General features: G+C 40.0%; 1 protein-coding gene across 3 annotated transcripts in view; it reads left to right on the plus strand.

The window, feature by feature from the left end:
• Positions 1 to 22,945, plus strand: part of UST (uronyl 2-sulfotransferase) — a 240,374-nt gene that overhangs the window by 85,632 nt on the left and 131,797 nt on the right. For all 3 annotated transcript variants that reach the window (XR_331477.5, XM_075924400.2, XM_006114947.5), the window contains exon 2: positions 10,400 to 10,443. Coding sequence is in view for 2 of the 3 variants with exons in the window: in XM_075924400.2 (XP_075780515.1) it covers positions 10,400 to 10,443 (44 nt within the window). In the remaining variant the exon portion in view is untranslated. The remainder of the gene's footprint in view (positions 1 to 10,399; positions 10,444 to 22,945) is intronic.

Genomic DNA, 22,945 nt, shown 5'->3' on the forward strand with positions numbered 1-22,945 from the left:
ATATTAATCAGTGTTCATTTCTCACATGCAATGTAAGGCCAAATATTGGGAACCAATGCAAACAAATTGTGAAGGCTAAAAGTTGATTACCAACACTGAAACGTGCTAGGAATTCTGTGGGGGCAAAGACAAAAGGATGATTTTAAACTGGAAATTACCCCAGAAAAAGACCCATTTATAGTGGGACCTAATTTCTTACCATCCCCCAGCCGGGCTGGAGTACACCCCCACATGCCTCCATGTAATTGGTTAACTAGTTAAACATAACATTTAACCATATAACTAGCTAAATGTGATTTTACATCCTTATTTTGCATATCTATGACAGAATCATGAAAATAACACTCATGTTCAGCTAGAGACTGTTGAAATTGTAAATAGCACATCAGAAAAATCATTTCTTCCACAGCAGAAGCTTTATCTCTGTGCCAACTCTGTCCTGATTATATGTCCCAGAAAGGGGTCCCTGTGTAACTTCAGACCTTTCTCACTTATACCTCATTAGCTTTTGAAATCTGTCACCAGTAGTCTGTAACCTGTGGTAACTTTTGTCCTTACATCAAATATTCTTTTCCTGAGTTATAGCTGCTTATTGAACAATAAGATAATTCCTAGTAGTCAGTGTGGCTAGCCAAAATTTCTGAGTGTGAGCGAACATTAGGTAGCAATCCCTTGCAGTTTTTGTTTTTCTATTGCAGTACCCCTTTTGCTGATTTCTTTTAATGCTCACGTACCTTTAGTAGTTTTTCATTAGCATGCAAAATATGTCAGCCTAACTCAAATTAGGAAAATGTTATGTGTAAGAAGCACATATTAAAAACTCCATTTATTCCAGATTGTTGTAATTAGGGATAGTCAAGCTGGTTTGAGTAAAATAAGAACATATCATCCAACAATACCACATTTTGAATCTGAGCACAACCATTAGTTATTGCACTGCTGCAAACACTTATTTATAATTAGTCTAAGCCAGCTTTCCACAAATTTTTTCAATATATTCTGTAACAATTTGTCCTAAAATCAAATGTAGATTTCATTATGTTGGGAGTCCATGTGCATCCATATATGATTTTTCTGTCTTATTCTAATGCTGTGCTTCAGGCAGCTTGCTGTATCTCTGAAGTTTTAATAGATGAGACATCAATATTTTATTATGTCATATGAGGATTGCATATGGCATACTTTTCTGTTCTGTGTCTCTTCTTTCTCTCTCACTTAGGTTCTCTTGAATTTGGCTGGCAAAAATGTTATTTATGCATAATGTAGAATTAGAAGAACTCTGCTCTTTGTGTTACAAAAGCACAGCCATTTATCACTGGCTGCAAAATAGAATCTCTTTTCAGCAGGATAGGGCCGATGACACACTGTAGTAACTAGGACTCTATCTTGCAGAGGGCAGTGGTGCCTATGTATGCACTAATTAGCTCATTCATATAATCAGTGATGACAACAAAACCAAAGCCTTGGTCCAGAACTTAAGTAACTTTTTAAAAATGGGGCGCTCATCCTTTCCTTTTCCTTTCCCTTTTTTGTATATCATGTAATTTCCAGATTCCAAGTGAGAATTGAAAAAAATGCTGAAATACTGCTAAAACAGTATTCATGTTCTACCTAATACAAGAAAGCGGTACCAGAAATCTTACTGATAAGTCTTTTCCTGTGATACTTTCAGCCAAATTTTTGTTAGTGTTTATATACTTTGGATAAATTTTGGCTAGATCTCTGAACTCTTGGCTTCTTATCTGAAATGAATCATTAAAAGAACTGAGGTTCACCCATTAGTAATTATAATTATCCCATTAATTTTTTGTAATTAAGTATTTATAAAAATGATAAAGCTATGGTCTGTAGTGGGAATTTGCAAAGACAGACATTTTTCCTAAAAAATTGTAGTTTGATCCACTGAATAGTTAAACACTTAAATTGGAGACTAAGGTAATTAAATACAAAAATTACTTTTTTTGTTTTATTTTTATGCTCCGAGAGATTTTTAATCAAAAAGTTTTCCTTTTAAATTTGGGCTTTAGCATTGATATCTAAGCTTCAGATATGTAAATCCTTTATACATTTTCATAAGATACCAGTCCATTTTAATATTGTTTTTATGTACATACACTTGTTGTAGAATAACCAGTGAGAGAGCTTTCCAAGTGGACATTGCTGTGTTTTTGTGAGAGATTAGTGCTTTATTCGCTTTTCTTACTAGTATGAAGTAATGAGTAATAAACTAGATCTGAATTATAAATAATTGATTAAATTAAAAGTTCCCAGACTTCATTTAACAAGAAAATGAAATTGCCCAAGTAATCTCTTCTGTGTCCCATCTGATTCATTAGTATGGAGTGAATATATATGGATTTTCTACTTGAGATCTAGAAACTTAACAACAGTCATATAAATAAAATATAGCACATAGTATAAGCAGAAAAAGGAAATCAAGGAATTAAATTCCTCTTCGAGGTGTCACGCACAGTAACACTACCATGTGTCACACCATTTAAGATCTTAATGAGGTGAGGGATTTATACGGAGGAGAACAATAATAACGATGTAGTTTTTTCAGACAGAATGGGTGCACATTTGGAGTATAATGTGAGTCTCCTTACAGCACTGACAGGTTATTGAGGCTTTGTCTATCTATACTTGCCTCTGTTCCCACTGCTGCAGTTCTGTTAGTTGTAGCAATGGCAGGAATTGCCCTTTAGATGGAACTTCAGATGGCTGCTGGAGTTTTAACCATTGGTGATGGTTGCTGTGAAAATGATGCTGGAGAAAATGCTGTCAGTTTTTGGCATCTTGTTAAATTATCAAAACTTTCATAATGTTAGAGGGGGGAGAAAATCATTATTGGCTTATCGGAAAACAATGTTTTTAAACAATTAATATACTAAAGAACTGCCAGATGACATTATCAGGGCAATTAGGCTCAACTGTATCTTTAATGACTTATTTTTGTTTTAAAGAGTGGGTTTGGAGGGAGTAATCTCAGTTGCTACACTAAATGGATTACTCCAGGGCTATGGCCTTGGATTTAAATGAATACAGGGTAATACCTATCCAGCACAGGAAGTACTTTCTCTTCTTGCATATTTACAGTCAAGTCGTGCACTTGCCCATATGACAGTGTTGAAGTGTTCCTGATGCTATACTGTATAAAGACAGAATAATACTTTTCATGTAAGCAAGCTAGATAGAGGTACCTATTTTGTTTTATCCATCGTAATGATAGTAATAGTGCTTATGATGTTGTACTTAATAATGAGCTGCTCACCTCTACAACATATCTGTCTTTCTTGCAGACTAGATGATCATTATGGTCCCTTCTGGTCTGCAACTCTGAATCTGTCTCTTTCATCTCTTTTAACTTCTTATACTAAGAAACAGCTTATAGGATGCCTTTTCTTGATATTTCTTTATTGAATTTGTAATTTTTTAACTGTGTGGGTAGGTGGGTGGGTAGAAGTTATGGTTGGGGTATATAGGTGGGTGAAAGAGGCGCCTTCATTCCTTTATGCAAGTCCTCCATGCATTCGGTGGACATCTTGCAGGTTCAGTGACCAGTTTGCCTTCCATGAGCTCTTATACTATATATTAGAAATAAGAAACTTCCTGCAGATTTTTTCTCAGCATAGCTGTTTCTCAGATATTATAATGTTCAAATACTGTAGCATTGGTTTTGCATTAATATGAATTTAGGGTTTTATACAGTGATATGGTGATCAGTGCGAATATTTGCAAAAGTATTTCAACAGGATTGAAGACACTGGAGAGCATGCCATATAGAGTACTCTCTCGCCTATCAATGTCCTGTGTTCCCAGATTGTCTGATTACTTTTTGTTATGGGTAATATACAGACCATTTGGCAAAAGCTTTCATTTGTTTATCAAAAGGGAACATTTGTTTTAAACTTGCTATAGTGAAAAAAGAAGACTTGTACTTAGTACAGTGATTTGTCATTCCATACATGTTGGGCTCGTCTACATTGGCCCCTTTTCCGAAAGGGGCATGTTAATTTCAGAGATCATAATAGGGAAATCCGCGGGGGATTTAAATATCCCCCACGGCATTTAAATAAAAATGTCCGCCGCTTTTTTCCGGCTTTTAGAAAAGCCGGAAAAGAGCGTCTACACTGGCCCCGATCCTCCGGAAAAAGCGCCCTTTTCAAAGTAGGAATAAGATCCTCCGGAAAAGGGCGCTTTTTCCGGAGGATCGGGGCTAGTGTAGACGCTCTTTTCCGGCTTTTCTAAAAGCCGGAAAAAAGCGGCGGACATTTTTATTTAAATGCCGCGGGGATATTTAAATCCCCCGTGGATTTCCCTATTACGATCTCTGAAATTACCATGCCCCTTTCGGAAAAGGGGCCAGTGTAGACGTAGCCGTTCAAAATAACTCTGACTTTTGTATGCCAGACAAGCAGAAGACTAAGAAGTAGCAGGAATAGGCATCTAACTTGAGGGTGGAAATTATTCTCCCTGCTGTGACTGCCTCTCCCCCTACCGTTTTTTGGGTGGGTGAGTGTGATGTAAATCACCCTCTCTGGATTCCAATTCAGTCCTATTTCAACTTTCACCACTTATGTCTGTCTCATGACAAGTTTATATCATCACTTTTCACAGTTAAATTTTGTCCAGAGACTTTCATGGTAGATTAAGCAGGTTGTATCCATTCAGAATTTGATTAATTATTTAAAAAAAATGTGTAGTAGGCACCAACTTAGACTTCTAAAATTAAAATTTGGTTTATAACACAAATCAAGCACATTAAATACTTTCAGATATGAAGACAATTGTAGTCGCTCAAACACTAAATGATGGAAAAGTGATAGAGAAAGATGAGATCTTAATAATTTGACAATATTCAATTTATATTTCCAAAAGATTTTTTTCTATAAGGTATTAGCTCATGCTTTCTAATTCTGCCTTTTGTAAGGAACATGCTGTAAGCTACAGTATATATTATGAATATACTAATAGTTAGAAATTTGTGAGGAGGAGGAGGATAAGAAAGCAGTAATTCAAAACCATTTTTTCAGCAAAATTAACCATAATATCTGTTTGCTAAAACTAATTAATGTTCTTTTAATTTGGGTAATCTGAAATACCTGGAATAACTACAGTGCTATGCATGAGTAGGAATATGCAAAGACAGACTTAAACATACTTTTTCAATAATATATATGACCTATTATAAATCTAATATTTTTAGTGAATTGTTACTTCTCAGTAATTATCTACAACTTGTAATGTGCTTTTTTATTTAAGATAGCATGCATTGCCTAATAAAGGTCTGTGCTTAACACAGAGCTAGAAAGAATATACTGTTCTTGAAAATAAGCTGAAAAAGCAATTTTACATCAATAACATTCTTTTGGCTGCATTCATTACAGGATAGATTGCTGGATGCATTTAGCTACTCCATACAAACTCTTCATTATTAATGAAAACTGATGTGTACTGACACCTGGATTTTAGGGAAATATAGTCTTATGGCTAGTACTGGAAGGGGTTATTAGCATAATCTCTTGGCTTTGACAAACTATATTGTAATGGGGCAGACTCATTCCCATGACACGACCTGTTGGTCATTCTGGGCATTAGCTCAGTCCAGCTCTCTAGTGCCTTAGTTGCATAGTGTTTCGCCCATTGTTTGCTCCTCTGTCTCCTCCTTTGTCAGGATTTTGGACCCACGTTTCTCCTGGAGTGTGGTGACTTCTTCAGGGCATAGACCTCTGGCTGTGCCCCAACTCTGTTCTTCCCAGGAGAACCATTAGACCTCAGTCCTTGCACCTGACTCAGCAGCCAGCTGCAGTCCAAATTCTAGCCCCTCAATGTGGCTGTGGAGTGGCCAGGGCACTTAATAGCTAAGGCAGATGGGAGTAAAACTGCATACAGGAGAGCAGCAATGTAGGGGCCATTCTTGATAGGGGTACCAGCAGAGGTAAGGAAATCCCGAGCTTGCCAGAGGGTGCCAAAGTCATGTACAACCCCAAAAGCGTAACGAGAATCAATATAAATGGTGGCGGAGTGCCCCTCAGACAGAAAGCAAGCGCCGGTTAGGGCAACTAGTTCAGCGACTTGTGCTGTCACAGAAGGTAATGGCACAGCTTCTAGGGTTTCAGAGAGTGATACCGCAGCATATCCTGAAAGGAGACGAGCTTGTCTATCTCAAAAGCAGGAACCGTCAGTGAACAACACAAGGTCGGAGTTAGAGAGAGGAACATCAGAAAGGTCAGGGTGCGGGACGGTGACAGCAGAGACAGTTGCTAGGCAGTCGTGGGGTTCGCTGTCATCGGACAGAGGAAGGAGAGTGGCAGGGTTCAGCTGAGAACAGCGCTTTATGGTGATATGTGAAGCCGAAAGCAGTAAAAGTTCGTACCTAGTGAGGCGGGCAAAGGAAAGGTGAGCTGTATTACGTTGTAGCAGGAGCGTTTCTACAGAGTGAGGGACCATGAGAGAAACAGAAGAGCGGAGGACAAGGGACTCAGACATTTTAATTAGGCGTGCCGCGGCAGCCACAGCACGCAGGCAGGGGGGTAGACCTTGGGCAACAGGATCCAAGGTGGCAGAGAAATAAGCTACTGGACGATTTTTGCCACTATGCTCCTGAGTAAGAACCCCAAGTGCACAACCAGATTGCTCGTGGCAGAAAAGGGTAAAAGGCTTACAGTAGTTAGGTAACCCTAAGGTGGGGGCAGTGAGAAGCACTAGAGAGTCAGTTTCTGAGGCAGATAATGAAGGGGAACAGAGGAGTAAATCATTTACACATTGGACCAATGTGGACCCAGAGGGGAAGACCAGGTCAACGAGGTCTCTGGCTAATGCTTGGGAAAAGTAAGGCGTGCTTTCTGTGTACCCCTTGGGAAGCATGGTCCATGTGTACTGCTGCCCCTTGTAAGAAAAGGCAAAAAGATATTGGGACTTAGGGTGAACCGGGACAGAAAAGAAAGCAGAACACAGATCAACAACAGTAAAATGACAGGGACAGCTCCCAGACTCACTCACATCACAGGGAAGACAGATAGACACAGAGACAAGACAGTCCTCAGTCCAGAAATAATTACCTGACCAGAGTCCTGATGTTAGATCCCGGGATCCCTACCAGAACAGAGCGGGAACCAACAGGTTCAATGGCGTAGACTTCGCTGTGGTTGTGCACCTTTCCATTCTGGCAGAGGACCGCTCGGGCCAAATGCCCAGGTGCCGGCTACCACAGTCATCCTGCAAGATGGTCAGGGATCACACAGCCTCAGCGAAGACGGTTGCCATCTCGGTGGGACCTCCAAATTGTCAAAGTCAGACAGGACTCACAGATTTGTCAGACCGCTCTGTTTATTTTAGCAAAGCTCTGCTAAAATGCATCCAGAAAATGTGAGCACCATACAAGGTTCAAACCCCTTGATTTATACAGTCAAAAAAAAGGTCAAGTTAACAGGATTAAAAGGAGGGGCAAAACTTCACATTATTAGTGTGAGACTTAGTCAAGTATCTTCATTTCCACAGCAAGCACACAGCAATCTCCTGTCCATATCTACTTGGTTATCTCAAATTGCTTTCTGCCTAACACCTAATGTTCCTTTTCCTGTTAACTCAGGCCCACCTGGGTAGCACGTTGATCTCTTAAAAGACAAACAGAATTCCTTCAATTTATTCAGTTATTACAGCACAATTTATCTTTCTCTTACAGTATAATTCTTTCTACTTTCACAAACCTGTATTAGAAAAGCTAGAAGATGAGCTTTTGATTTTGCATTAAGGATATATGAGGGAGATTTGAACTGAAAAAATGTGTATGTTCTTTGTAGTCAATTCAATCAAGTAAAAGATGTTGAGATTTCTACATTTGTGGACTACTTTGTTTCAGAGCAAGGAAACTGTGAAAAATGATCTTTGGATTTGGAGTTTTGATGTTGAACATGATGTTGAACACTAGAGTATATGGGCGGCAGTTGTTTTGTTACACAAGCCCTTAATAATGTCAGATAACTGAGTCATACTGCACTGAAGTAACAAGAATATTGAAAAAACAAAGTAAATGTAATTAGCATAAAAACAATGAATAGTCCTGTTGCACCTTAGAATCTAACAAAAATGTATATAGTATCATGAGCTTTCATGGGCACAACCCACTTCTTCAGATCTGATATACATTTTTGTTAGTTTCTAAGGGTATGTCTGCACTTGTACCCTCATTCAAACTAGAGATTCAAATGCAGGCATTTGAAATAGTCAATGAAGTGGGGATTTAAATATCCCGCGCTTCATTAGCATGATCTCGCTGGTGTGTTACTCCAAATGCCAACTGTTTCGAAAGTGAAAGTGTGCACCACGACACGTTAGTTCGAACCAAATGTCCTCATTTTTTTTAGGAGTAACATTAGTTCGAACCAAGGGTTTGAACTAACGCGTCCCGGCATGCACTTTCACTTTTGAAACAGCTGGCATTCGGAGTAATGCACCGTCAAAATCATGCTAATGAAGCACGGGATATTTAAATCCCTGCTTCACTGACTATTTCGAATGCCTGCATTTGCATCCCTAGTTCAAACTAGGGTGCAAGTGTAGACATACCCTAAGTTACCACAGGACTACTTGTTGTTTTTAAAGTTACAGATTAACACGACTACCCCTCTGAGAATTTTTAATTTGCATAGTAATTCAAACTTTTTTAATAAGATCGATCAATTAGTTGCATTTAATTAAATTAGTTGTGTGCATCTGTCATAAGCAAACCTGTAAGATTTCATGCCTCCATGGCCCAAACTGCTCTCTTTTATTTTGGTACTGGGAGCAAGATTGCTATGTTGAGGCACTGTCCTTCTAGCCAAGGAGGACTGAATGGGAACCCTTGAAATCTACAATATGCATTCTTAACTAACCAGAGTATTTTGTTCAAAGCTACATGAGGTACTTCTTCACAATGACAGAGTGTGTGTTGTCATTGCAGCACTTAATAATCCAGGGATCCAGAGACTGACTAATTTGTAAGGAATCCTTTCCGCTCTGGATACTTATGTGAGCCACATCATTATGTTATGTTAGCGCCTTATAAACATTAATCAATTTTATCCTCCTATCACATTAGCTTAGTGGTATGGGGACAGAGGGATTTTCATTGGCGATTACTTGAATGACAAGATGTTTGAATGTAGCCATCAGTCTGATAGAAACTACCAGAGCCTGTTGTCCTCTGATGTTATATTACAGAGAGTGGATTAAGGAAGAAACAGTACATCCGTGGTTTTGTGTGTGTATAAAATAGAAGAACTCTGAAGTTGTGGGTTGGTGAATGGTGGGTATATATTTTATATTGGCCTAATCTACAGCAAAGTACTTGAGAATTTCAGGCTTTTCTTAGGTCTAAGAAAGAAGAACAAACTGGGATGGCAGATATAACAGTGTTGTTTATTGAAACCTTTTGAATATTCTGAGACAGGAAAATAAATCACAGGTAATTTTATGGGAATCCAGTATAGGAAAATGCTGAAAGTCTAGTGCAGGTATCACACCATGTTTGTCAGGTTTTTTTGACCAAAGTCTATCAGCTAGTCTCAGAATGATTTTATATTTTATTTTGTAAAACTAAATTGTTTCTTCTGAGATTCATGAATTTTTAATTGTTTACAACTCTGTACGTATTCACGTACACTGTATATTTAATACTATGAATAACTAAAGGTTCTGTGATTGTCACATGTCAGACCCCTGGCTCATTTAGGGAATGTCTACACTTGCTCCCTAGTTCGAACTAGAGATGCAAACGTAGCTGACCGAAATTGCTAATGAAGCGGGGATTTAAATATCCTGCACTTCATTAGCATAATCTCACCTGCGCGTTAGTCCGCTCACCAGCTGATTCGAACCAGTAAGTTCACTCTGGGTCGCATTAGTTTGAATCAGACCCCTTGGTTCGAACTAATGTTACTCCTCAAAAATAGAGTAACGTAGTAAATGAGGAGTAATGTTAGTTCGAACGAAGGGGTTTGATTCGAACTAACGCATCTCGGAGTGCACTTCCTGGTTCGAATCAGCTAGCGAGCGGAACAGCGTGCTGGCTAGATTATAGTAATGAAGCATGGGATATTTAAATTCCTGTTTCATTAGCAATTTCGGTCAGCTACATTTGCATCCCTAGTTCGAATTAGGGAGCAAGTGTAGACGTACCTTCAGTGTTGTCGTTAAACTCAAACATTTATGTAACTGGGTATCAAAAATGTGGGTGAGCCAAATCATCCCTAGTTTAAGAAAAAAAAATTAGCAAGAGAAAGTATTGTTTGACTTAGTTCCTGTGACAAACAGAGCCATTGGGAGAATACAAATTTTCATAAGACGGTTCTCTGTTATTTTTATGGGTTGAAATTGCATCGCATCATTTCCGTGTTTGTCTCTTTGCCCCCCCCAGGAAATTCCACTTACTTGGATGATCATGGACCACCTCCACGCAAGGTGAGCTCTTTGCATTTTTAAGTTACCACTTGCTTTCCGATTGTATATTTGGGCCAAATTGTACTTGGTAGTACAATTTATTGACTAGTAAACATGGAGTAAATCCACTGAGTTGTACACTGATATAGCTGAAAGTTCAGTTTGGCCATGTGGCTGTCCTTCAGAAAGCATTTTCTTCTCTCAGAATTTTGTAGATAACTTGCACAAAAATAATTTAACTTGGATAAAATACTGATTCATTGAAGTCAGTGAGAATGGGATTTCAGTCTTATTCTTACCTGGCGCCAGCATGATGCAGTTTGTCAGGACATACAGTAGAATGCTCAGTGAGCCTCTATTCCAGAACCATATGATCACTTAGTCATTTTAGGAAGTGTCAACAAAATGATACAATTGTTCTTGTTCTTGTGAAGTATTTGTTCACAAATGCAACAGCCTAACAGGGGTAAATTATCTTTACTAAACCTTCAAACTAAATCTCTTCCTCTTAGTTTCCTTTTTTAAACAGCAAGTATTTCAGCAGGTATACCAGAGGCATAGCAAGGGTGTTATGCGCCCCTGGGGTGAAGGCAAAATTTGCGCCCCTGCCACCGCCGCTGCGTGGCAATGCCCCAAACCTGGCACACGGCTGAGCCCAACCTGGAGATGGGGGGAGCTTGTACTGTGTCTTACCCATCCCCTCCAGTTTGGGGCCAGGCCTCGCATGCACTAACCCTCCAGCAGAGATGGAGGAGGGTCTGGCCGGCGGGCAGAGAGGCGGGGAGGAGGCGGCTCCAGCTGGCGGTAGTGGGCGGAGGAGGAGCAGGCAAGCAGAAGGATGACAGGGAGTGGAGAGGGACTAAAGTGGCACCCCACTTGCGTGGCACCCAGGGATAACTCGCCCCTCTCTCCCCTGCTCCCTCCTCACTACACCACTATAAATAATCCACCTCTTAGGATATGTATTGTTTAATGAATTACTTATTTTACTAACTACAGACAAATATAAATTATTAAGTTTTTGTGGTTTACATTCTCTTAAATAATAATTTTTTCTTTAATTTGTTCATATCCTGATCTCATTAGGTTCATGCCTTTTACATAAAATATGTCAAATTCTTAAAATATGGGAATAAACCAAACTGAGAGATGCATCTTGGATGCTGGAATAACTTTGTCCATACTATGAATTTGTATCTCTTTTTTTATTTTCTAATCCAATGTAGTCATAAATGTACTGTCTTTAGTGGTGAGATATTTGAAAGTGGTCTGCATGCTGGCAGCAACTGCCAGAGCCATTGTGCAAAAAAAAAATAAATGGTTCCAGGAATGCAAGCAGTGGAGGTGTCAAGTACACTTTGTACAATGTCCATAAGTACAAAATTCCAAGATGCTGGTCCAATTTTTCTGGTCAGTGAACTGTGTAGTGTTATAGCCTTGCCTCCTGCAATGCTCTTTATCACATACTGAGTTATGAGCACTGCTTTCAGAGCATTTCAAGAAGGCAAGGACAAAAATTATGTCTGGCCTCTGCAAAAGTGGTCACATACTTCTTGTGCATACAGGTACAATCTATGAAATCTAATTTGGTGTTACCATAGCTCTAAAACTTTCCAAAAAGACACATAAAAAGACCATTATAACAAAAATTTGTCTGCTTTATAAGATAAATACAGTGAGTTTTCTTAAAAAAGAAGGCATAATCCTGCCAAGCTATTAATTTTGCCATGTTATTTTCATTTTCTTGTGCATAGCATAGTATGGCAATATGTTTATATCCTAGTAAAGTAAATGTTTCTTTTGCAAGTTTGCGTATGGTGCAAAGGATACAATGACAAAAAATATTTTTTAAAGGTTTCCTTTCCCAAATAATTTCTCTTTTCTCTATTACGTAGAACAGAGATATTAAAAATAAAGGGTGGAAGATGAGAAGAAATCATATGATACACTAGCATTTTATCAATAGCAGATTGGCTTTGGCTGTGGATATGTTTTAATATAAAACTTGTCCAGTTGCACTCATTCTAGTGGAGGTTGGGCATTGATATGCATGTGTGAACACCTGAAAACCTGTAAAAAATCGGGTCCTAAGTCACTTAGGTGCTTTTGAAAATGTTATCCTTAATCTCTCAAAATGCAACAGAACCTCCTTTTTAATCATCACATTCCCCCTGCCAATCCCCAAGTGATATTTTGTATCTGTTTGCACCTGAATAACACAAGTATCTTTATGGGTTTCTTGAATGGGTAGTTATGAAGATAGATAGATCAGTATAGTCCTAACAGAGATAATAAAATAAATTTAAGTAAACTCTTCATTTATATCTGTTAGGGCAGTAGTTCTCAAACTTTGTGATACCGTGACCCCCCTCTAAGTTGCTCACGAGTCCCCAGGGGGTTGGGACCCATAGTTTGAGAAATGCGGTTTTAGGGTAAAAATATAACTCCAAATGTTTTTTGTCTTGAAAAATTGCAGTTTCCTGTGTGTTCCTAAAAGACATTTTTTATGTATTTTGGGCACAATCTTATGTTTCTGTCTTATTCAAAAACACTATAGCATGCACGGACTAAAGAATTGCTTAGGGCTGGCCTGCACTGTGAACCCTCAGTTGATAGAGTAAGAATGCTTATTCCAGACCCATATTTTTTATATTTGATTTAGAACACAGAAATGCCTTCCCAGATGTATAAGGAAAGGACTGTAATATAGATTAATATAAAAAAAATAACTTTGAAAACTTCTGATTTGCTTGCCAAATTTGACATTTTGTTCCTCTTGTTTCAGGAGTTTTGAATTACACAGGAGAAGGGCTGAGGGACATGTGCCATAATGCATAGTAGCAACTGTTCAGATTTATCAGTCCCAGATAGTTCCATAATACATTCTGAAAAATTTACCTTAGTTGTCTTGTCTTAAAGATTCCTGGCTAATCTACAGTTTTTTTCAAAGCTTCCCAGTGCCTTACTATCTTTAGTGTATTCACTTAGTAGAATGTGGTGTCTCTTTTTTTCCTTATTTCACTCCTCTTCCAGCTTGCAGATAAAGTTTCAAATTTCTGATTAAGAATGCAGTAATCATGGGCAGTGGCTAAAGGTAGGACTGGGAGTGGCCCCCAGCTTCACACCATCTGCCCAGGCCCTCTCCCCCTACACCAGTCTCTCTCACCTCCCTCCCCCCCTCCAGGCACAGGGAAGGCAACCGCTGGGGGGCAGCAACATTTTGTCCCAAATACACCTACAGTAAACGTTCTGGGGGTGGAGTGTGGATGGGGCCATGCCTGGCCATTTGGGAATACAATGCCTTCCCTCCCCCCCATGATACACGCTGCCCCCAGCTGTAGTTTGAGGCGTGTCAGTGTTTCACTAATATCTGTGGTACTCATAAGACCACATCCGTGTCCTGGGGTTCGTCTAGACTACAGGCTTTTGTCGACAGATACTGTCGACAAAGCTTCTGTCGACAAAGAGCGTCTAGACTACATTCAGTTCTGTCGACAAAGCAGCTTGCTTTGTCGACATGGCAGTGTAGACACAAAGGACAGTTTAGATGTAATAACGCTTTCTGTCAACAGAACTCTGTCGACAGAAGGCATTATTCCTCGTAAAATGAGGTTTACCAGCATCGACAAAACTGCTCAGTTCTGTCGATGTTATGTCGACAGAACTCAGCGGTAGTGTAGACGCAGGTTTAGTTTTGTCCACTTTTGTCGACAAAACCCTGTAGTCTAGACACATACCTGTTGATATCATCATGATTAGTCTTTGGGCTGCCCAATGTGAACTAGATGTTTTAAACAAGCCTGAATAAGCTCCAACTTGAATCAAGTGCCCATAATAAAAATTGTGGACATTTTGTCCCACCAGTTCTGACTGTTTAAATAAACAGTACAGCAGGGCAATAGAATGTAGTCTTACACAAGTGCAATTATCTTACATTTTTGAAGCACTTGCCTAACCGCTTCTTCAAAAATATTGAGAGGGCATAGGTTGGGATATAAACATCTTGATTGTCCCAACAGCAGCAGAAGCACAACCCTCACTTATTTTTCTGTTCACTCCTGTTTGTCAAAATCTTTGACAAGGTGGCATTATATACTGTACAGATACTTGTAGAGGTTGATCCTCTCTAATCCGGCATACTCTGGTCTGGCAACATCTGTGGTCCAGCGTGATTTTAGTTAGCCAGATGTCCACTGATCATGGGTGTGGTCAAGTTTCCCACAGTACCATAAAGTTTGTTTACAACCACCAGTCCTGGCTGTCAGTGTTCTGTGTGTTATTTACCTCTATTTTACCCATAAATGTCTTCTAAGAGCCCAGTAAGCAATGGAAGTGTTGGTAATGATACTAGACAATATTGATGTTCCATGGTCTGGCAAATTCTCAGGTTTAGCACTAGTCAAGTCCCAAGGGTGCTGAACTAAAGAGGTTCAACTTGTACTTTTTAAGGGCCAGATTATTTCCTCGGATCCATTAGTCCTATTGCTTTTCGTGGCATTGCATGGGTAGGTAGATGTGTATGTTATTGACCCTCCATTGAAGCATTAGCTACTACCATTGACTTGAAATAAGAAACTACTGTATATGCATCCTGATTCTCATTCAGGCAACTTTTATGTTTTTATATCAAGCTAAATATTGGATTGTTTGAAGCTGTTGGAATTGTAAATTTTGAGGTGATAGATGAATGTTTTCAATGGGAATGGCACATATAAATTTGTAGGTAAGGTTTGGCCCTTAAATCCATTGTTTAAAATAATATCATCATAAAGAATTTTTAACAGGGTTTCTTATTTTACTAGACCTGTCAGCATACAATTTTTTAATATGCATAATGCATAGTTGTAGACGCCCTTGGCTGTCACATACAGTCCTGGAATGTACTTTTCTTGAAGTTGTACTTTTGACTTTAGTTCATCTGTGATCAGTCTATTTCTAGGTACTACTGTGGAAATCTCTCCAGTATGTTTGTAACATTTGTGATATTAATCAGTGAGAATCACAGTGTGATCTAAATTAAATAAAAACATGAAAAGGGGGTTTTGACATTTTTAAGTTTTAGGGTCAAGTTGATTCTAATTTTATATAGCTGCTAAAAAGTCCTTGAAAATTAGAAGTGAATGTGCATTTAAACTAAGAATAATTACCAGCTGCCTAGAACTGACATAAATAATGTCTAATAACCATTCAGGTTTAATTTATGACAGTGAAAAATAATTAAGTTCTAATTTGCAATCAATTTAGAGATTGAGCGGAGAACCTTCTAATATTTTGGCATTTAACATGGCTAAGTACCAAATAAGAATATTTTGAAATAGTACTGTCTTTTTTTTCCAATTAATGAATTGAAAATAGCACTTTCTTAAGAACACGAGAACAGCCATACGGGGTCAGACCAAAGGTCAATTTAGCCCAGTATCCTGTCTGCCAACAGTGGTTAATGCCAGATGCCCCAGAGGAATTGAACAGAATCATTAAGGGATCCCTCTCCTGTCATCCACTTCCAGCCTCTGACAAACATTCCTACCCATCCTGGCTAATAACATGTTTTAAAAAAAAAATCCTATGCAGTTGGTGAAATTATTGATAGTAAGAGGCAAAAATAAATTGAGGTGTTCCATATTTGAATGTTCAAGAAACAAAACCAAAACTAAGAGTATTTTATTGCAGGCCTTGAACTGGTTGTTTTCTTAGCTCTACTGTGCCTTTCCCCCCACTACAATTGAGGCAGTGAAACTGACACTTAGGGACAAATCTTATAGTCCTCACTCTAGCAAATCTACCATTGGGTTGACAAGAGCTTTACCTGTGAAAGCACTTGGTAAGAACTGTTGGATATAGCTAGCTTCTGTAGTTGTTTTATACATGAATGAAGATGATGTGCGGTAGGCACTTGGGCTATGTCTTGACTGCAAGCCTCTTTCGAAAGAGAGCATCTAGACTGCAGCGGAACTTTCGAAAAAGCGGCTTGCTTTTTCGAAAGAAAGCACCCAGTGAGTCTGGATGCTCTCTTTCGAAGAAGCCCTATTTACATTCAAGAATGCCTTCTTTCGACAGAAGGCGTTCTTCCTCGTGCAATGAGGTTTACCGCCGTTGAAAGAAAAGCCGCGTTCTTTCGATTTAATTTCGAAAGAACGCGGCTGCAGTCTAGACGCAGGTGAAGTTTTTTCGAAAAAAGGCTACTTTTTTCGAAAAAACCCCTGAGTCTGGACACAGCCTTGATGACAGATAAAATCTATTGAAGAGTGTCTCTCTTTGGACAAACTTCTCATGAGATCCCTGTCATGGATCTGATGCACTTGGCAGCTGCTCAGGTGTCAGCAAAGCCTGTGCTTGGCACTTGTGTGACAGTGCTTCAAAGCATAAAGTGAATACAGAAATAAGTGTGGGTCAGGGTTAGGTCAAGAAGAGAACAAACAAACCACATACCAATTCACAAGCTGAAGCTGAACGGAATTTCACTAGTAACTGAGTTGAAGCCATTAGAAAGGTATTGGGAGCTGTAAAGCCAATTGCAGGAGGCCCCCAACTTGCGACTGCCAGAGTTCTGACCCCCCCCGCACTTACAACCATTTTTCTAAGTGTGGAAGGGGCTGAATACCCCTGACTTATGTCTTCGGTCCGCATTTACGACAACACCTGGCGCCTATCATCAATGTGGGTTTGAGTTACGACACCCCCGATTGTGTTGCAAGTTGGGGGCCTCCTGAGGCGGTTTAAAAAAATGCAAGTGTCTTACATAAGAACGGCCTTATTGGGTCAGACCAAAGGTCTGTCTAGTCTAATATCCTATCGTCCAACAGTGGCCAATGCCAGGTGCTTCAGAGTGAGTGACCAGAACAGGTAATCAAGGGATCCAACCCCTGTCTTTGTACCATCATCCTAATTCTCACCCAGTGCTAGCAACATGGTACAATTGCGATAACAGATACAAGCTTTATTATTTTTACTGCTTCTGGCCACAGAGAGTGCTATAGTTAAGTCTTAAATTAAAATTGGCCATAGATTATATGAGTCCATTGTCTTCTCTACCTGTCAAGCAGAATTTTCTTTTAAGGCAGCCAGTCTGAAAGATCACGCCATTGTTATGTTTTCCTTTCCATTTCAGCTTCTGCATGCATGGAAAGTTCCATATATTTTATCTTCTGTTAGTTTTTAGTCCAATTCTTCATTTTCTGTAGTATCTTGGACTTATTTCATGTTTAAACTCTAGTTTTTGACAGCTACAATGTTTTGTACATTTTTGCCTCTTGTGGGTTTCTCCTGTAGCTTCCAGAATATCCACTTAACCAAAGGTAGTTTAAGCTATAATTGTGGTGTTTTGAGAGTTTTATTTCTGGGTTTTTTTTATATGGGCAGTACCTTTACTGTTGTTATAGGATGTTTTTAGAAACATTGTGCCATTATAATACTGTTCAGCCTGCATAGTTAATTTGTTACTGGTGAAGTGCCAGGTATAAAGATAAATCTCTTCCACATATTTGTTTATCAAGCATTTTAGAAGCAGGAATCATAATAGATGTGTGTTTGGTAGAATAGCTAAATAGAGCAGTTCAACTCCAAAACAAGTGTTGCATATTATTTAAAAGCAAATGATCCTACTGTGTGTGAAAGTTTAGGTTAAACATGGAGAAACAGCCAATGACAAAGAGCATCGAGAAATGCTCTTCCTTTTGCTATTTTTGTTGACTTTTTTTAAATTTCATAGGTAACGATGTGATGCTTGTTTGTACAGGAGAGAGATGTTTGTGAAAGCACAATACATTATGGAAGTTTTCGGAAACAGAGCTTGGCAACTAGGGATTTGAATGGCTAGCCAGAAAGCCTTGTCCTTAACAGGTGAGGCTTACCAGTTCGGGTTAACCAGTAGGGGCTGGAGAAGCTCTCTGCCCGCTGCAGTCAACCTCCCAAACCACCCACCAGGGTTCTGAAGAACCTTTATGCTGCTCTGGCAATGAAAAATGAGGGCACACCCCCAAATGCAGAGGAGGAGAAGCTATATACTCCAAGGCTGGGAAGTCTGCAGCCACCATTCCCAAGAGGAAACACAGAGTCGTGGAAACATAGGGTCGTGGACAAGTTCAGTATGAATAAATGGTGTGACACTGTTGCAAAAAAATGCAAAGACAATTCTGGGATGTATTAACAGGAGTGTTTGTAAGCAAAACATTACAAGTAATTCATCTGTTCTACTCTGCACTGAATTGGCTTCAGCTGAAGTATTGTGCCTGATTTTGGGCACCTCTTTTTGTCAGTCCCTGCAATACACAAAGTTCGAAAAGGATGCCGGAAAGAGTGAGACCACAACTCGGAGTTGTAAAAAAAACCAACTGATTTTATTTTAATGATGACTCTGACACCTAATGACTGTGAATTCAGTCACATGCACGGGTGCCAGATAATCATCAGAATAAAAAATAAGCAAATCACCAAACAATACAAAACAATTCCCTGAGGCTTTTCTAAATCACAATAATTCCCAATAACTGGCCAGGGGTTAGGAACAGTTGAACTAACACTGATATTGTTCATAAAGTTAACTATTTACACTATTTTATACAAAAGAACAGTTAAAACCTTAACAACAACTATTTGTGAACTAACATAATGACTCTTTAACCACTGTCACTTGACAGGCAATAAGGGCAACTGAAAAATCAATCAGAATAGGGATAATGGCGGGGGAGGGGTGTTATACCAGTTCTGGAGATGGCAGGAACACAAGTACCAGCCACATGCTCATAAACTGTCTCCACTCGGGTCGACCAACTCAGAGTATGCTCAGTAAGACTCGAGCGGGGGATGCAAGGCGTCTGGGTGATCAGGCCAAGCGTTCACACGATGCGATTCCCCACTCGGGGGGGGGGGGGGGTTGGCTGCCTGTTTTATCGCCCGGTCACTTGTCACCTCATTGGTTGATCTTTTCCACAGTGGGTGGAGTAAGCAGGCCTGACCACGAGTCAGCCCATTGGCTGATCTTTACTGCAGTGGGTGGAGCAAGCAGGGGAAGATAATTATTCTGTATGCCCTTATATGGAAAGCGCTCCGCCTCTCAGACTGAGCCCCCTATACCAGCCCTTGGGTGTTACAGGCTATGGCTCACCTGCGACGGGCAGCCATTGACGTTGTTCTGTCTCGGACACTTTTCAGAAAAGATATGGACAAATTAAAGAAGGTCCAAAGTAGAGCAACAAAAAAATTATTAAATGTCTTGAAAATATGATCTGTGAGGGAAGATTGAAAGAACAAGGTTTGTTTAGTCTCAAAGAGAAGACTGAGAAGGGAAATAACAGCCTTCAAGTACATGTTGGACCTCTCTAGTCTGGCACCCTCCAAACCTGACCGGATCCAAACTAGGGAGTTTTCAGGACCAGGGGAGGTCAACACCAGCCCTTTTCCTGCCTGCCACCTAGCTCTTCCCTGGCTGCCAGGCTCCCCTGCTGGCTGCTGGCCCCTGCTCCCAACCTTTCCTCCCAGCCACCTATCCACCTGCTCCCATCCACCAGATGGGCTCTCCGTTGACAGCCATCCTGCTGCCAGACTCTTGGTAACTGGGCTTCTCTGATCCAGGAACATCCATGGTGCTGTGCGACCATAGATTTTTCCAGACCAGAGAGTCCTAGTTTAGAGAGGTTCAACCAGTATCTAAAAGGTTGTTACCTTGAGGAGGGAGAAAATTTATCCTCCTTAACTACTGATGATAGGACAAGATGCAATAGATTTAAATTGCAGTAAGGGGGGTAGTTAGGTTAAATATTAGGGTGATTAAGCACTGGAAAAAATTGCCTAGGGATGTTGTGGAATCTTCATCATGGGAGATTTCTAAGAGCTGATTATACCCGAGCAGACATCTGTCAGGGATGGTCTAGATGATATTTGAGCCTGTCATGAGTGCAAGGGACTGGACTTGATGAACTCTTGAGGTTCCTTCTAGTTTTATGATACTATGATCATGTTATCAGGCAGCTAATAGTAATAGAAATATCTAAATATGTCCTGATATGACACCAATCCCAGTAACGTGTGAGTGTCTTACAAACATTAATAAATTAGTGTGACACCCTTTTATGTGGGAAAGTATTATAATTCCATGGTTATCAATAGAGAACTAAGACATAGTGGTTTTCCTGACTCTAATCAGCCTGAAGTGGAATCCATATCTCTTGAATTCCAACCCAGTGACCCTTTACATTTCAGAATATTAGTCAGAGGTGAAAGTAAGGGGGTGCACCCTGGTGTGCTACTCTGGCAAGAGTTGGCTCTGGGTGCACTGTTTAAAGAGCCGACCTGGGGGCACGGCTTGCAGTGTGCTCTCCCAGACAGGTTTCTGCTGCTGCAGGCTGGTGCTGGCTGGGCGCACACAGGTAGGTGAGGCAGCATGCAGGCAGGTTAAAGAGGGTGGCTGGGGGTATGCTGTAGGAAAGCCATGCTCTGGACTGCGGACGTGCCATTCCTGGCATGCGCTGTTGCCAGCAGCCCCTGGGAAGAAGCTAGGGGGTTTCTCACACTGCTGCCAGTTTTCCTGCAGCAGTGCCCTTACACAGGGAGCCCACAGTTCCCTTGTGGCCAAGTAAGGTTATCTGTCCCTAGAGCCCCCAGCCCTGACTCAAGCACCACACCACACAGACTAGCGATGGTAAATTTAGATTAATTAGCTAATTGAATATTTGATTCATTTTCCATCGACTATTGGATTAGGTGATAAGGGTGCCTCCGCCTTTGAAGCGTAGCAACAGCCCCAGGGCGAAAGTGCTGCAGGGAGCATGGGGCCAGCTGGGGACTCAAGCAGTCCCCTGCTGGCCCAGTGCTACACATGGCACTGCCGCTTGGAAGCACCCTTTCCTGTTCCCCCACCCCTTGCTGCCTCTTTCTGATAGAGGCAGCAAGGGGGGAGGAAGCGACTAGTCGACTAGTGTGTTGACAATCGGATAAGCATTTGCTTATTGGATAGTCGACTACTCGACTACTCATTCACATCCCTCCCCCCCCCCCCCCACACACACCCTCTGAGCCTCCTGTATTCCCAGCCCTGCCCTAATTCCGGTGCTTCCCCCCACAATCCCTGCCCTGACTCCAGACGCCCTCTCCAGTCCCTTGCCTTAAGTCTCCTCACACTCACGCACACTCCAGTGGCAATGAAACTATATTAATAATAGCAAATTAAAGTTACATATATTTTACATTCACAATATTTTATATTACAAATCCTCTTCAGTTTTCAGTCTTTACTTCTTGTCAGGTGGAATATGTTCATTTCTGGTCTGATGCGACGTAACAATACTGTTTTATCGCAACCCAGAGGTTGCAATAGCACAATACCTGTACGAAATTTGTTACTTTCACTTATGGTATTGGTATACACTTAGGAGACATTAAAATTAGCTTGTGAGGTTTTATAAAGTAGAGTGAATAAATTGAGTATCTTGAGTACTGTATGTTGGGAAAATAGTACAAAAGTTTATTGTAATCTGAATCCTCCCAAATGGTTTTGACTAAAGTATCTAAATAAACTAGTGAAATCCCGGAAATTCTGAATCTGTACATTTTGTTCTATTTACGTACACTTGTACAAGAGTCTTTTATCTTTTGTTATCCATAAATTAGAGTATGTCAAGAAAAACTCATGATTCTGGATGGTATTACAGCACCTTATTTAAACTGAGACAGAGTCCTAGGGTAATATTATCTTGTGAATGATATAGTACTTTAATACGTCTGAGCCCACTGCTGGGCAGAAACCTCACAAGCTCATTTTCATAGTCACTCAAGTGTAGCCATATGTCTGTCAATATATCATTTTTATCCAAAGATAAATAAGTGAATCTGGACTAATTGTAGGGTGGATAATCTGAAAGTCTGAATTGATTACTATTGACTACATATTTAGAGCAACAAAATATTTTCTGTTGTACTTTTATGTACTATTTATTTTTTGTAGAAAGGAGAATCTTCTAGACAGGAAATTTATTTTGTTACGGCCTTTCCTGAAAAAGTGAAGATGAAGGAATGATCCTGTTTAATGAAACTATAAAATGTGTAGGTGGTGCTATTTAATTTTTTCTAGTAAATTTAAAAATCTGAAATGTCAAGTTTAGCTTCATCTGTATTTCTGTTTTTCATTTATCTCAGTACTTAGAGGTATTAGACCTCTAAAAGATTTTTTTTTTACTTGTCCTGCCAAATGCATTAGCTGCCAGTAGTAACAAAAATCTGAAATGCTCATTTGAAAAAGTAGTTCATTTTTCAATTGAGTCAGCTGCTTACTGAAAAGGAAAAATAAGAATGGGGTTTGGTTGTTTTTGTGCTTTATTTTCAGTGTTCCATGCTGGCTATGCAGCGCTGCAGGTTAGCTAGCTTGGTTGTCATGGTTTCAAGTATATTTTCATTCTCCTCTCTTGAAGATCTTGTCTAGTCTATTTTAGAGTTAATTAATTTCAGAAGTCTATGGTTTATTCTAGCATCACTACAGCCTTCTCCTGGACCATCTCTCCCTGGCACTGAGCAAGATGGCATCCGATGCATT

The sequence above is a fragment of the Pelodiscus sinensis genome, chromosome 3 (assembly GCF_052426305.1).
Source record: "Pelodiscus sinensis isolate ZL-2025 chromosome 3, ASM5242630v1, whole genome shotgun sequence".
NCBI classification, from domain to species: Eukaryota; Metazoa; Chordata; order Testudines; family Trionychidae; genus Pelodiscus; species Pelodiscus sinensis.